This window comes from Leguminivora glycinivorella, chromosome 2 (assembly GCF_023078275.1).
Source record: "Leguminivora glycinivorella isolate SPB_JAAS2020 chromosome 2, LegGlyc_1.1, whole genome shotgun sequence".
NCBI lineage: Eukaryota > Metazoa > Arthropoda > Insecta > Lepidoptera > Tortricidae > Leguminivora > Leguminivora glycinivorella.
The window spans coordinates 32,963,176-32,979,604 of record NC_062972.1 but is presented as its reverse complement, the minus strand read 5'-3'; the positions used below and the strand labels follow the sequence as shown (position 1 = coordinate 32,979,604).

Sequence of the window (16,429 nt, the reverse complement as noted above, 5' to 3'; positions counted from 1 at the left end):
AGTTTTAAGTTGAACTTTACGTCAGTAACGGGACTTATATTACATACGAACGGTCAAAACAGACATTATCCGTCTTATTTATCATAGTAAGGCAATGATGTGATGTTGTTTTATAGCAAAACATAGCGGTTACAGTACTGGCTGGGTAGCGTTAGTCATGATGTCGTAAGTGTTTACGTTATGTATAACAGCATAAAATGCTGAAGAGATTGTATTGTGAAAGTATGAACTTTGATCACAGAATTATTTTTGTACTAATTTAAATGAATTTTGCAATGTATGTGTTACTAATATATCGTCTTATAAATATGTATTTGTGTCAACTATAAGCAATTGTCGTAAAATATTGGCACTAACAACACACAACGTGTGTCATATATTTATCGTGTAATAAAAGTAAATTTTGAATATAATTAAAATGGGCTATGCACAGAGCAAAGAGGATGGTTCACATAACAGTATTGCAATTGCTGAAGTCCATAGTGTTACTGGACAAGTAGACACGAAATTGAATTATTTTGGAATAATCCTCATAATTATCTCAGTAATATTGGCACTGTTTCTCTTGTATTTCATACAGTCCAAATGCAGACAATGTATAAGAAGTTGGTTACTAAAAGCAGTAGCTAGAGTTCAGCCAACAGCAGTCGGAGTGCACAGGGAACCAGCCCAACCCCAACCGAAACAACAACCTGTGATTTACTAAGTGAAGTGTTATAAATAAAACAAATAATTCAGTGCTATCAAAATGATCAAGTGTATTCAGTATATAAATGAACATGTTTGTAAAAAAAAAAAAAAAATCAAACATTATTGTAATAAACTTAGTTCTAATATCTAAGTATAGTTGTGTAACGTAATCATATAATACAACCTCCATTGTGTAACATTGTACTCATATCGCACAGCTGCGCGTCACGCTATGTCAGCGAAACGCGCACCTGTCCGATAGCTGAATAGCCACAACATACGAAACATACAGGGTGTAACAAATATCAGATACTATTCAATTGTATGTAATTTTTTATGTAATTTTTTTTTTCTTCCCTAAGGGGGAAGTAATGTAGGAACAGTATAGCTATGTCAGCTCATATTCAAGTACGTGCGCACCGCGATATGAGCTGACTAGCCAAAAGCAATATCCTTTCAATGTGAGAACGAGACGCCAGTCTCACTCCGACCATTGTAACGTTAACTGGTTATTTTAATATACGGAGTTAATTATAAAGTGCTTATTATTCCACACCAATATATCACCTCTTATAATATAGAAGTGCGGACAAATAACTTCTAAAAATATTATTGGCCCGTATCTGTTATAAAGAAAATAAATAAATAAAAGAGTAGCATTGTGCAGCAGAATGAGTGATAGTTTGAAAGTCTCATTGGATGTCTCATGTCTTAATTTGTTTGGAATTCGTCGTCGTTATCGTCTATGGTGAAATTGAGTCACTTTTTTCCTGAAAAGTCTGTCCAGAAATGGTCCTTACTAAACATAAATTTATCACGGTTTTGTTTACTTATACATCCCTTAAATTTAGAGCGACACGTGAATCATAAAGATATTGCTTGATGTCAAGACGTTATTCTATAATAGACACAAAATGTCATAACTCAGGGTAATGTCGTATTAAGATGTAAATATTCGGTGGTGACTAACATTATTGGTTTCGTGTCAACATTATAATAACTTTATGTTTGCATTAAGGAACATTAGGCTTTATTTACTACTTAGGAGTAGAATACAGTATTGATAATTTGTATTAATGCCTAAGTAATTATGCACAAAGGTGAAGACTTGGTTATGTTTATAGGAAAATATTATAAAACAAACCTACAAACAACAAATACACTACAGTGCAACAAAAAATATTACAAATAAAATATTTTCCAATTATTTCCACACAAAATTGCTGTTATTTTAAAGGTAGGTACTTATACTAAAAAAATGATTAATTTAATGGTGGCGAGCTTGTGCAATGTACATAATTATGTATGTTTAGGGAATATTAATTAGTTCTGATTATGAATCCTGTTACGGGCTCATGATAAATTATACCGCCAATATACTATTCCTATAAAATCAAAGGTAATTAAGAGGTAAGTAAACAAAATAAAGCGACCACAAATTTTGTATGCGAAACTTCTACCAACTCTAATTTCGTTACATTTATTTGCAAACTGTTTAACCCAAATTTTGTGTAAGATGAAGTTTTAAACCAAAAGTACATATAACTTTGAGCGTTTCATAAAACTAAATACCTAGTTTCTTAATAATTAATTGTCATGAATTAGAAAACCATTGTCTCTTTAGATATTCCCATTCTTACAAACATCGCATAACAATGAACACCTATCAAAACAATTAACCGACGCCAAAAATGCCTCCGTCGCACGCAAACCCAAAAGGATACATTTCAATTCTCCGACCAACACTCAACTGAGATCCAACCATAAACCCAAAACCTTCTGGTCTTATATTCACTGGCAAAGTTTCAATTTTTCAATCAAGCTGCCTTAGTCTAAAGTATACCTTAAAACAAAAGACGGAGGTTGGGAGTACTTTGTGTCAGGGTGTGATGTTGTCTTAATTCCTAAGTATTTAATCCGTCGGACTTTGCCGGATCCGGAGGCACCGCAAATAAGCTTTGTTCTAATAATATGCGGTGGCATTTGAACGGTTGAGAGGTTTAGGCTTGATTAGATGAGTTGGTCTGTGGCTGCACGTGTTTATAACGCCACAGTATAATAAAGAGTACTATCGTACAGTATGGCCACTCTCGCTCCCCGCTGGAAGTGCCGCCCACCCCCTCTCGGTTATCTCACTGTTACCACCTGTCAAAAACGTAAACTGTCGACCTGTTATATCTCACTCATACAAGCATGATACGTGTTCACCTACACGAGCTTAGAATGTGTGCTAGGAACGCGCCTCTTTCATATATTTGACCGCTAATGTCCGAGATCTGATAACGCTTGACGTGACGTGATAAACATGTGCGGATCCAAGGGGGTCATGGGGGACACTGAGCACAACCACTGGATACGATCTTGATAATAATGTACTCGCAACGCGCATGAAGAAAATGCACTGATTGCCACAACTACACTTATGGACAATCAAATACGGATGCTAGCGGTGACCGTTGAAACTAATTATTAGGCTCCATAAGATTTACCATCCGCCCCCGTCTTGCACTTGTCAAATATGTTAGACAGAGATAAAAATATCGTTTTTACTAAATGCATAATTAGACTTCCTTTGTAGATACTTTAGTTAACACTGCAAAATCTTAGTCGACAAGGTCGTGAAAAGGTCGTTTTAGATAAGACGCCACATACAACTGAATAGCTATGTCATACATCCTCCTTGCGTTAACCCGGCATTTGTCACGGCTCATGGGAGCCTGGGGTCCGCTTTGACAACTAATCCCAAGATTTGGCGTAGGCACTAGTTTTATGAAAGCGACTGCCATCTGACCTTCCAACCCGAAGGGTAACTAGGCCTTATTGGAATTAGTCCGGTTTCCTCACGATGTGTTCCTTCACCAAAAAGCGACTGGCAAATATCAAATGACATTTCTCACATAAGTTCACAAAAAGTCATTCGAGCTGGGTTCGAACCCGCGATCGAAAGTCAACAACCAATATTATATTAGCAATATGTGACTTCTCTGCTCAGTTACTTGACTCCTGTAACTTCCTTTGTGGTCGGGTTACCTCAGAAGTGCCGTACTTCAAATGAGGTCGAGAGTGTAACGTGGCCTTTAGGTGTTTTAGCTTTGTCCATGCTCTTGAGGAATGTTAGAATGAGGCCACATATAGGATAGTTTGTTCCTAGAACATAAAATTATTAAGTTAATGATTGTTTTTGATCTATGTATATTCGTAGCTGTGTTGTTATAGTATTTATATATGTCTGGTATATTTAGGTTTATTTTATATCTTATTTATGTATAATTATTTGACGTTTTCTATCACTCACTGCATCACCTACTCAAATCAGTTGTTTTTTGTGTCTTGACTCTACTACTCAAAGGTTGTCTGGAAGAGATCGCTCTTTAGCGATAAGACCGGCTGTTGTCTACCATAGTTAATTAAAGTTATGTGCTTGTTTTTTTTTAATGTCATCTTGTTAGCAATAAAGAATATTTGTAGGTATTTGTATTTATATTGTATTGTTACTACAAACGTACTACAAACGATATTACAAAGGTTACTATTATAGTCCATTTCAAATACGAAGGCCCGATGGCACTTGAGACGGTCAATTAGCGTTAACAATAGGATTAGTGATAACAAAAGATACCTGATTGCACCGACAAAAAGATTGCACCGACCCGTGCCAATTTGAAGTGGGCCTAATTAGATAACAAAAGGCAAACATTATGAGCCCTATTGTTAAGTTTCGAGTGCCATCGGGCCTTCGTATTTGAAATGGACTATACTAGTTACTACAAATATTGTAAATTAGCTAGACGAACTTTTTTTTGAGAAGATACTTCTGTCCAGAGGCGCCATCGCCATGAGATTGTGGTTTTTTATAAACCAATCTGTCTCCGTAAGTAATTCAATATGGTTATTTCTAATAATCTGGGAATGTTTGGTCTCTGGCAAATTTTATTTTGGTTATTTTTACATCATCACTTAAAGGGCAAAAAGTGACTACTTTTTACCCGACCACAGCAACGCAAAAGGAGGGTTACGATTTTGACCGGTACGTTACCGTATTTATGATGTCAAATAAAACGTAAGTACTCGGCTTCTTAGAATAAAAAGGTAAAAATCCACACTAGCGCAAAACTGAGATTTCATGTCAATGACAGATTTTTATCTCGCTCACCGCTTCTCTACCTCGCTTCGCTACATTGGGTAAGCAGCCTTAAACAACCCTTTGAGACACCATGCTTTGTAACACTGATAGTGCTACCTGCAAGTAACATGTTAACAAATCTGAGTGACCTGAGAGCTTAGTGCCCAGGCACTGATAGCTTAGTATCTAGGTACTAAGACATAGGGTTCTGTGTGTAGTAGTTCTCTATTGAGTAATTGATCTTAGTAACAATGATTCAGAGACAATAGGATAAAGGCAAGTTTGGATTCAAGATACAGGAATTTAAAAATAAATTTAAATTCGGAGATGGGGTCTGTGTGGAAAGACAAGAGTACCTTTACATTGTGTCCCCTACATTTCATTTGCCATTGATATCTGTCAATTTACTTGATATAAAATTGAATTCCATCATGCTGATGCAATTTTGAATTTTAATCTGTCACTCATCAAGGAAATTGACAAGTATGGCGGGCTTCAATCAGAACTTCAGTTTAAATCCAGATGAACCGTTGGAAATAGTTAGAAAGTCAGAATGCCACAAGCAGTCTTTCTAAGGCCCTATGTAAATGGGAACCGTATGCTGATTGCACAGTCTCCATACAAAATTCAGTCGAGTTGAAGTCTGTCTGTATCCGGCTCATGGTTACAAAGCAAAAATCTTTCTCAAAGACGTTTCCTTTTATCAGCAAATCCGTTTCATTTATCCCAAGACACGAGCAGCGTGGCCACACTACAAGACAATTGGTTCAACAGAACAAATAGGAGACGTCCCGATGTGGGGTAACCACACATAACGGTATCGCTGCAACGTTCAGCGAATTCAGGAATGTCTGGCGCGAGTTACAAGATTCAGAAAAAACATATACTTTTTTGTTATTTTTTATTATTTTATTTATTTCAAACTATCTTGTTTTTATCAACTGTGGTTCATTTTCAGAATATAATTTAATTACACAATATTTCAAGCAATCACTTGCGTTATCCCGGCATTTGCCACGGCTCATAGGAGACATGGGGGCTCATGGGAGGGCTCTGCCTGGCAACATGTCCCGCCCAATCCTATTTGAGTTTGGAAACGGAACACTTTTATTTACCCACTACACGAGTCCCAAACTGCCAAAGCTTGTAAACTGGCCCACACACGAACAATTTTATTGCAAAAGTTGGGCCTTCGAGTGGCAACTTCGCACATTATTTGATACAAATACGAATGAAAAACGTGTACATTTGGTACTAATGGATTTTTAATGGGAATCTTAAGCGTCGTTAGTGGGTCAATTTGGTGCGATCAATCAAATGGGGTGGTAATATTTGTAAGCGATTTAATTATGAAGGTTTGGGAAAATACTTTTGAAAAGATTTAATGCGAAATTAATTTAATGCTTGTCAAATCAATTCTAAAGTCCAGGTGATACTGAGAAACTTTTACTATGGGACCAACACCCAAAACGCGAAATAAAAATTTACTCTCCCATAGGAAATACTTACTATAAAATAAAACTACCTATGAAACTGTCAGAAGATATCTTCGTGATTTCATAGTAAAAGTTTCTCAGTATCACCTGGACATTTACGGGTTACAGTAAATGGTTTTCGTTAGTTTACATACTGTATAATAATGATAACAATGGTGGACGAAATTTACATCATCATGGTGGAAATACGGAAACATTTGTAAATTGACTTCCAGCCGCGTCTGTAACCGTCATCACCAGGAGCGATCGATTTTTTTTTAAAAAGTCAGTTACGATCGAAGGGTTTTTATCGATTGCAGGAGACTTTTAGGTGCAAAACAGTAGGTATTTTTAGATGCTCGAAGGGCAAACAGTCTAGAATTATGATTGCAACTGGTTTCTTACGAAGAATAATATCTCTTAATATGTTGCTGGTTTCGTACGAGGACAAAAAATCTTCTATGGAAACTGTTTATGTTTTTCCTTTACCAGACTGAAAAATACCTGAATTTACTAAAACCACTTAGTCCCAAAGATTTTTTCGATTTCTGGAACTTGTACGTTCTACTAGTAAAGCTTAAACACGTTCGCACTTTATAACACAAGTATTACTTACACATTTTCCATATTCTTGTTTGTCATTAATTATATATGTATGTATTACTTCCACTTTAATTTGTATTTCATTCCACAGCAATGTATATATACTCGTATATTGCTTTCTCACCTTACTTCAAAATTAACCTATTTCTTCATTTATACACCTTTTGTGGGATAATTCGGTGCTCTTCAATGATGTATAGACAGTTTGTACAGTATAGTTGTTTAATCAGCTTCCACAAATGCAGATATAAGTACAGAATTCGGTATGTAAAATTAGTAAGTAAGATGCGCTTGATCGGAGCGTCGACAGATCGGTAATGAATGTAAGGTAATTAGATGTAAAAGGTCATATGTGCTCCTCCCGCGCGCCTGACCCCTCGTTCGTCCATTAGCAGGTAAGGGTGAGTGTAGACATCTTCCCCCCCTCGGAAACTGTGGGTTTTCGAGTAGCTTCTTCGCACTCATCGTTAGGTAGGGGGCATAGATTTGTAACAGCGCGGCGAATGAGGCCCTTGGACGTGTTCACATCGGCGACGCGTGCGATGCCGTCGGCTCCTGGATACAGTCGATGGATGCGGCCCATGCGCCATTTGAGTGGTGGTAAGTTGGCCTCCTTGAGTACCACCATATCGCCTTCAGCGAGTTTTCCTTGAGTGATGCGCCACTTCGATCGTTGTTGCAGCTCGTTCAAGTATTCGGTGCGCCATCTCTCCCAGAATTGTTGACGAATCTGCTCAATTTGTTCATATTTTCTGAGACGGTTTGGATTGAGTTCGGTGAGCGCCGGAGATGGCAATGAAGTGAGCGGTTTACCGATCAGGAAGTGCCCGGGACACAAGGGATAAAGATCAGTAGGATCGGCTGATAGGGGAGTTATAGGTCGAGAGTTTAAAATTGCCTCGACTTGTGCAAACAAAGACGATAATTGCTCAAAAGTGAGGTTCGTGTTCCCTACCATTCGAGTTATATGATGCTTAGCAGCTTTCACACCGGCTTCACTAAGACCGTTAAAATGCGGTGAGTAAGCAGGTGAGAACTTAAACGTTATGAATTCACCGGCAGCGTAAGACGAGATGGATTCACCGCAAGATTGTAAGAATCTTTTAAATTCATTATTTGCGCCCACAAAATTTCGACCGTTGTCACAATGAATTACGCTGGGCTTTCCTCTGCGAGAGATAAAACGGTTCAAACACATGATAAATGCCTCTGCACTCAAGTCTGATGCAATTTCCAAATGAATTGCTTTGGTTGCAAAACAGACGAATATACATAGATAGCTTTTAATAATTTTGCAACCGCGTCCCTTTCGATCACGAGTTGGAAACGGACCAGCGAAGTCGATGCCGGTAACCTCGAAAGCGAAGCTGGGAGTGACTCGAGCGGAGGGTAAGTTTCCCATTACTGGCATGACAGATTTAGCTTTAAGTATTCTACAGATTCTACAGTTGTTTACAGTAGATTTCGCTAATCTTCTTCCAGCCACAGGCCAGTACAGTTGCCTGACATTAGTCAGTAGTAGCTGTGGACCTCCGTGGCATAGTTTTTTATGTTCGTGGATGAACAGTAGTTTGGTGAAAACATTTTTTGAATCTAATATAATCGGATGCATTTTACTAAATATTTCAGATGAATTTTGAATGCGTCCACCTACTCGGAGGATGCTTTTCTCATCAACGAAAGGTCTGAGAGACAGGATTCGCGATTTTGAAGGTAAGCATTTTTTGTTATTTAATAGATGTAGTTCATGCTCGAAACATTCCTCTTGGTGTTGTCTAACAAGATGATGCAATGATAACTGTAGTTCGTCTGTAGTTAGATGACCGGTAGTTTTATTATTTGAGTGTCGTATGTTGTGGATAAAACGCAGTGCATAGGCCAAGCTGCGTAATAATATTGTAAATTTAGAGAAATTTTCGATATTTATTAATTTGTCACAAGTTGTAGATGTAGGTACTGTTGTAGTTGTAGTTGTAGTGCATATTATAGGTATAGTAGTTTTAAGTTTAGAATTAGTTTTAATTGTTTTAATTTCAGGTATGTTGGCACTAGGTTTAATAACCTCTGGCCAGGCCAATGGTCCTTCTAATAGAAAGCAGGGACCATGCCACCATAGGTCAGCATCAGCTACTTGTGCTGGACTGACACCACGGGATGCTAAGTCCGCGGGGTTTTGAACACCCGGGACGTGTCTCCAGGATCCATTAGCTGTTAGCTGCTGAATCTCTGCGACACGATTTGATACAAACGTTTTAAGGGTTTGTGAAGGTGAACAGATCCATCCTAGAACTACAGATGAGTCTGTCCAATAATAGATATTTGTGACTGTAAGTCGCAAAGCTTCGATAACCTTTGAGCTCAGACGTGCAGCTAACAAAGCTCCACACAATTCTAGACGCGGGATGGTCTGAGCTTTCACGGAACTTACTTTCGTTTTAGCGCATAACAGGTTAACTGACACGTTACCTGAGCTACTAATTGAACGTAAGTAGACGCATGCTGCATACGCATCTTGAGATGCATCACAGAATGCATGCAATTCGACGATTGCATCGGGATCGTCAGTAAGGACAAATCTGGGTATTTGAAAGTTGGTCAGGCTCTTAAGGCCTTGAACGAAATTAAACCATGCTTTCGACAGTTCTGTGGGAATAGGATCATCCCAGTCTAGCTTGGTTAGCCATAGATTTTTTAGAATGATTTTGGGTACAATAGTACATAAGCTTAACAACCCTAGAGGATCGAACAACCTAGCAGAGTTCGATAAGATCGATCGCTTGGTGGCTACTGACGATTGTTTTATATCGACAGGAAAGTTGAATGTGTCAGTGCTAGGGTCCCATTTAAGTCCTAGCGCGCTTGATTGTGAACTGAAATCTAGATCTTTCGGTATCAATGAATTAGAGTTGTCTTGGAGGACGGAACCGATGTTAGAACGGAATTTACGCAATGGCAGGTGCGCTGAATGAAGAACTTCCGTTATTGAATTTATTATGTAGCACAAGTCCTCCTTTGAACTGCTCCCTGTGATGACGTCATCTACATAGAAGTCGTGTTTGATTACATCAGCAACTCGTGCATCACTGCACTCATTCGCGAGCTGCACAAGGCACCGCGTACTTAGAAATGGTGCAGAAGAGGTACCGTAGGTAACAGTGTTAAGTTGATATATTTTAATTGGCTGATCAAATTGCTCACGCCATAAAATCATTTGGAGATGACGTTGTTCGGGCTTTACTAATATTTGGCGATACATCTTCTCCACATCGGCTGTTACTACATATTTGTGTTGCCTAAAACGAAGCAATATGGAGAAGAGATCGTCCTGGACTACAGGTCCGACATGTTGTATTTCGTTGAATGACACGCCAGATGACGTTTTTGCTGACGCGTCATAGACAACTCTCAGGCGCGTAGTTTCGCTAGATTCGCGAATTACAGAGTGGTGTGGCAAATAGCACCCACGCTCGGGTTTAGGTACTTCACTCATATGTCCTAGGCGCTCGTACTCTTGCATAAATTTAGTATACTCTTGTTTCAATTCAGGTTTTTGTTTCATTTTACGTTCCATTTGATGAAGTCGCCTTTCGGCTATTTTAAAAGAGTCGCCTAAGACATCTGGTGAATCACGAAGAGGTATTTGTACACAAAATCTGCCATCTTCGTCACGCTGCGTAGTTTCTTGAAAAAGAGCTTCGCAGTATTGGTCGCTATTTGACGTAGGCTTGTCCTTAGGAACTTCTTCTAGTTCCCAAAACTTTGTAAGTTGTTGTTGTATATCCTGACTGAAATAGCAATAAGACTTACTAGGACGCTTTGCAATTTTCCAGCTATTGCGGCCACCAAGGATCCATCCAAACTCAGTCTCGTGGAGGACTGGTTTATTTGGTCCGAGCTTTATTTGAGAAGTGCCCAGAACGTCCCAGAAGATATCTAAACCTAGAAGTATATCGACATCTCCAGGGAGATGGAAGTCAGGATCAGCTAATTGGATGTGACCAGGGATGTCTAATTCCTCAACTCGTATCTTGTTTTGAGGAACAATCCCGGTTACGACTGGCAAAATATAACATTTGACGTTCGTAGTGTATGAGGTATACGTAGACCTAATTTTTATGTTGCAATGTTCGACAATATTTACTGATGCATTTTTGAGACCGTACACGCATTCGTGTTCTTTAATTATAGGGCATCCTAACTTAGCTCGTGCCGCCTCCGTTATAAAAGAAGACTGCGCGCCGTTGTCAAGAAGAGCGCGCAGTTTGACAATGTTGCCATTGTTTGACACCTCAACTATGGCCGTGGAGTGAACACCCAGGCCTGAGGAGCCAGCAGACAGTGTAATTGCCGGACGCGGACAAGAAGATGCGTTGTCAGTGTTGTTGGTAGGTATTTCAACATTAGACACTGAACTGGTAGGCATAGATGTAGACGTAGACGCTTCTACGTTATTTCGTGCATCTTGTCGAGATGATGATGATGATGATTGTGTTTGGTGCGGTTGAGAACCACTGGGTAGGTTGTTTACCTTGTGAAGTAAAGTGTTGTGCTTTCTTTTACAAATGCGGCAACCAGCGAGGCGGCAATGGTATGTCTGGTGGTCACTACGTAAACAATTGCTACATAATTTCCATTGATAAACCTTTGCAATACGTTCTTCCACAGACATTGATTTAAATTTGTTACACTCATATAATTTATGATCTTGTTTACAAGCTAAACAACAACCACGGGGGTGTGAATCGAGCGAAGAAGAAATGAAGGATTTAGACCTATTTAAGGTTTGACGATTTTCAACCTTATTATTATGAGTTTGAGTATTTGAGGTTTTGGCGGCGTAGACTGTTTCTAATACAGTTGCCCTTTTACGAAGAAAGTCGAAAAAATCGTCTAAATTATTAGTCTCTAATTTGCTTCGATGTTCCTCCCAATTTCTCGCGGTTACCGAGTCTAACTTCGATGAGCCTATATAAATAATAAGCGTGCCCCAACTGTCAGTCGGTTCGCCTAATAACTTCAAAGCACTTAAATTTTTTGAAATTGCATCAACTAAGTTGCGTAGGCCCCGGTCGGACTCTTTAGATAGCGCCTCAATTGAAAATAGACATTTAATATGTTCGTTAATTAATAGGCGCTTATTGTTGTACCTGTCGCAGAGCAACGACCAAGCAATTTGATAATTATCACTAGAAACGCTGACCGAATTAATAACCGCCAGAGCGGAACCCTCCAAGTATGATTTTAAATAATGAAATTTGCTTATGTTATCTAAATTGTCATTATTATGAATGAGAGATATGTACATGTCTCGAAACTGAAGCCATTTATTTGTATCACCACTGAAGGGAGGAATTTTCAGGGGTGGCAGTTTAACGTGATTCGTAACTGATGTGGAACTGCCACGACATGAAACCTCGTCACTTTGTTTAATTTTGCTATTGGTAAACGCATCTAAATATTCTTGAGCCGTGCCAATCAGCTGGAAGAACTGGTTTTCTGTTTGCTCCCTTTCTTCCATCTGTTTTGACGTATCACTATCTAAAGCCTCAATTTTAGTCTGAATTTCATCGAAAGTGTAACTCAGCTCTTGGAATTTAGACAATCTTAAACTTAATTCGTTGTTTATTAATTTATTACGCTCAGTTACACTATCGAGACTCATTAATGGCGTTAAATATTTTTCAAATAATGTTACGCGGCCTCTAACTGTGGCCCTTTGCTTTAAAAGATCCTTTAATTCGGTCATTTTGTAGGCGAAAATAACGAAGATGTTAGTTATAAATAATTAAATTGAATCCAACCTCGTAAAACGATGAGTAGGTCAGCTTATCGCCGACAACAGCTGTGCACAATAGGTACCGGCCGGGCAATGCAACTCGACACGGTGTGACTCGGCTCCGCTGATGGAAACCGCCGCTGCCAAAATCACTAGTTCTCACCAGCCTATATCCCGATTTTCTCCTGAAATAGTCGGCAATTATGTTTAACTACCTATAAGTACTTGTTTTTATAGATGAACAATAATAGGAACGGGCGTACTTCCTTCGGATCCAGTAGGTATTCACTCATTCCGGGATATCTTCGCCTTCCAGTTGCATCATCCACATCACGTCGGGGTCACCATCAATTGTGGGATAATTCGGTGCTCTTCAATGATGTATAGACAGTTTGTACAGTATAGTTGTTTAATCAGCTTCCATAAATGCAGATATAAGTACAGAATTCGGTATGTAAAATTAGTAAGTAAGATGCGCTTGATCGGAGCGTCGACAGATCGGTAATGAATGTAAGGTAATTAGATGTAAAAGGTCATATGTGCTCCTCCCGCGCGCCTGACCCCTCGTTCGTCCATTAGCAGGTAAGGGTGAGTGTAGACACCTTTATTTAACTGTAACGTGATCTGGGTACCGGCAGAATATCAGTGCCTCACTCGAAAGGGTGAAGCGTATAGCTGAGTCGGAACCCTTTTGTTTTAGCTGCAATGCACGCAGTGTAGGTAAGCATTTTTTTTTGCATGTTGTATACGTAATTTTAGATCAATGGTATGTTTGATTTCTTTTTTGTTCTTGTTGTTCTGTGTTGCATTTGTAATAGTAGTAGTAGTAGTAGTAGTAGTAGTAATCACTTTATTGTGTACAACAGTTTATATACATTGTAATAAATTGTTGTATTGTTGTAATTGTGTGTTATTGCAGCATTCAAATAAAGCTTCTATCTATCATCATCTATCATCTATCTTAACCAATTTACCCATAATCTAGTTGATCTCCAATCTCGTATCCATGTCTTAAGCGCCAAATCCGATCTGCATGTGAATTGCAAGAGAGCCAAGCTTAGCTGGCCGGTGGCCTAGCCAAAATGACAATCGTTGACGCTAGACGCGGACGTCTAGCCGATCGAAACGCAGTCTGGCTCTGTCGCGCCAATACAGAAGAGCGATAGAGATAAATAGTAGGGTGGAGCGAAAAAACACTTTTCTGGAATTAGCAAACCTAATAGTTATCAATCAATGTCCCTTAGTCTATGAAGCCTTTGTGCAAATTTTCAGCTTTTTAAATCAACATCTTCTGCCTCCGCATTAGGGTTGAAATTTTGAAAATCACATAGAAACCTAAAAATTCAACTTTCAGATTAAAAAAAAAATTCGGCAGTATTATGTTTAGTATATGTTATTCATACATATCATTATGAGAAACTACAAAAAGTTGCGAAAATAGCGTCAAGAATCGCCAAAGTTTGTCTAGTTTCAGTACATTTGCCAAAATAGCCGCTAAAATACTGAAAATTGGCGATTTTTAACGCTATTTTCGCAATTTTTGGTAGTTTCTTCTAATAATATGTATCAATAATGTATACTGAACATAATACTGCTGAAAAACATTTTTTATCTAAAAGTTGAATTTTCAGGTTTGTATGAGATCAAAATTTCAAACCTAATGCGGAGGCAGAAGATGTTGATTTAAAAAGCTGAAACTTTTGCACAAAGGCTTCATAGACTAAGGGGCATTGATTGATAACTATTAAATAGGTTTGCTAATTCCAGAAAAGTGTTTTTTCGCTCCACCCGAATAAATAGCTACGTTATCGTGAGCGTTTGTGCATTTGGCTTCGTACCCTGGAGCGGCTATCGCTTTGTGCTGTAGCGTTGGTCTCAGCAAAATACAAGTGATAATACAAAGTGCACTAGTCAGAGTAAGCTTTGACACTTGTGGTGTGAGAGATACTGACTTACGTCGACTAAATTGTGGCCATGTCAATGCAGATTAAGACTCTATCAAGTAAACTGGGGGGCTACCATGAAGTGCTAAAGCCGTTCAGTTTAGGTTGAGAGAGAGGGGCGGAGCTATGGAACTGCTATAGCTTCGTCCCTTTCTCTCAACCTAAACTGAACGGCTTTAGCACTTCATGGTAACCCCCCTGTTCCTTAGATTTTGTTTTGCATTTAGTTCTGATTTTTTATACTTACTTACCCACTGTACATAATGGAAAAGTATAAAAAACTAAAAAAGTTCACCCTTTCTGTTTTTAAAGGGTTGTTTGACGCAAAAACGACGGGGTGTTATAAGTTTGACGTGTCTGTCTGTGTGTGTGTCTGTCTGTCTGTCTGTTTGTCTGTCTGTCTGTGTGTGTGTGTCTGTCTGTGGCATCGTAGCTCCCGAACGGATGAACCGATTTAGATTTAGTTTTTTTGTTTGAAAGCTGAGTTAGTCGGGAGTGTTCTTAGCCATGTTTTATTTAGAACTGTGTCTAAATTTACATTTTAAAATACGAAAGCGCTTGCTTATCAATGATATTTAGAATCAAAACTTGTATTTTTATAATGTCCTTTATATTTGATCTATCTGTATTTGAATTAGTATGTGAATTTCAAGAGCCAAGTTTCAAACGGTTATCGCAGCTTCATACTATCACGTCCGTATAGTCACCAGTGTTTCTATAAAGTGGACTAGATTGGACGTCGCTCTCGACTTGATGCTCAAAGTAACTTACTTTTTTTTTTGTTTTTTTTCCTTCTTTTTTTTTAATTACGTTTACAAAAGTGCCACTAAATATTGTAAACCTCTGGGGTTTATGTAATAGTTGGCGAGATCGCGCGGTCCGATCCGCGTTTGCTTAAAACTTAAAACTATTGTTAGGTAGGTATGTTATTTTCCTGTTGAAGCCGTAATTGTATTCTTCACTGTGATTAATTTATTTAAAAAACGATCTTAAGTGTTATGTATAATGGTCAATTAACAATGACAGGCTCTTACGGGTGCATGTTAAACTTATAATAATCTCGATCTAGTTTTGTCAAAGTTTTTTCTTTTTAACACGCTTTTATTAGGTCGTCGTGTATGTAACTATGTATGTAATGGAATCTAAGGAAGCTAATTTAACCATCTTCCAGGAGTCGTAGCGTAATGAAAATTGGCAGCTATATGTAGTTCCGATGACAATACAATAATATGGTACTGTTGAGCTGATCTGATGATGGAGTCGGAAGATATGAACTGGAACTACATGATGGAACATCGTAAATTAGCCGTTTTTGGGTTTCTTAGAAAAGTCTTGTAATGAACTTTGACTACAATTAGGTTTCAAGGTCTGATGATGAAGCCGAAAGATATGAACTGGAACTACATGATGGAACATCGTATCATAGCTGTTTTTGGGTTTCTTAGAAAAGTAATGAACTTTGACTACGATTAGGTTTCAAGGTCTGATGATGGAGCCGGAAGATATGAACTGGAACTACATGATGGAACATCGTATCATAGCTGTTTTTGGGCTTCTTAGGAAAGTCTTGTAATGAACTTTGACTACAATTAGGTTTCAACGTCTGATGATGGAGCCGGAAGATATGAGCTGGAACTACATGATGGAACATCGTATCATAGCTGTTTTTGGGCTTCTTAGAAAAGTCTTGTAATGAACTTTGACTACGATTAGGTTTCGAGGTCTGATGATGGAGCCGGAAGATATGAACTGGAACTACATGATGGAACATCGTATCATAGCTGTTTTTGGGCTTCTTAGAAAAGTCTTGTAATGAACT

The 16,429-nt window shown here is 38.5% G+C and overlaps 2 protein-coding genes across 2 annotated transcripts in view; one reads left to right on the top strand and one right to left on the bottom strand.

The window, feature by feature from the left end:
* The window catches only part of LOC125239451 (protein madd-4), a 699,588-nt gene that overhangs the window by 107,783 nt on the left and 575,376 nt on the right, over positions 1 to 16,429 (top strand). The gene's annotated exons all lie outside the window — the stretch shown is intronic.
* Positions 7,280 to 13,072, bottom strand: LOC125239480. The gene is made up of 3 exons (XM_048147097.1): positions 12,931 to 13,072; positions 10,357 to 12,852; positions 7,280 to 7,752 (listed from the first exon to the last, which is right to left on the bottom strand). The coding sequence occupies exons 2-3, from the start codon at positions 12,635 to 12,637 to the stop codon at positions 7,280 to 7,282; spliced, it is 2,754 nt and encodes a 917-aa protein (XP_048003054.1). The 5' UTR covers positions 12,638 to 12,852; positions 12,931 to 13,072.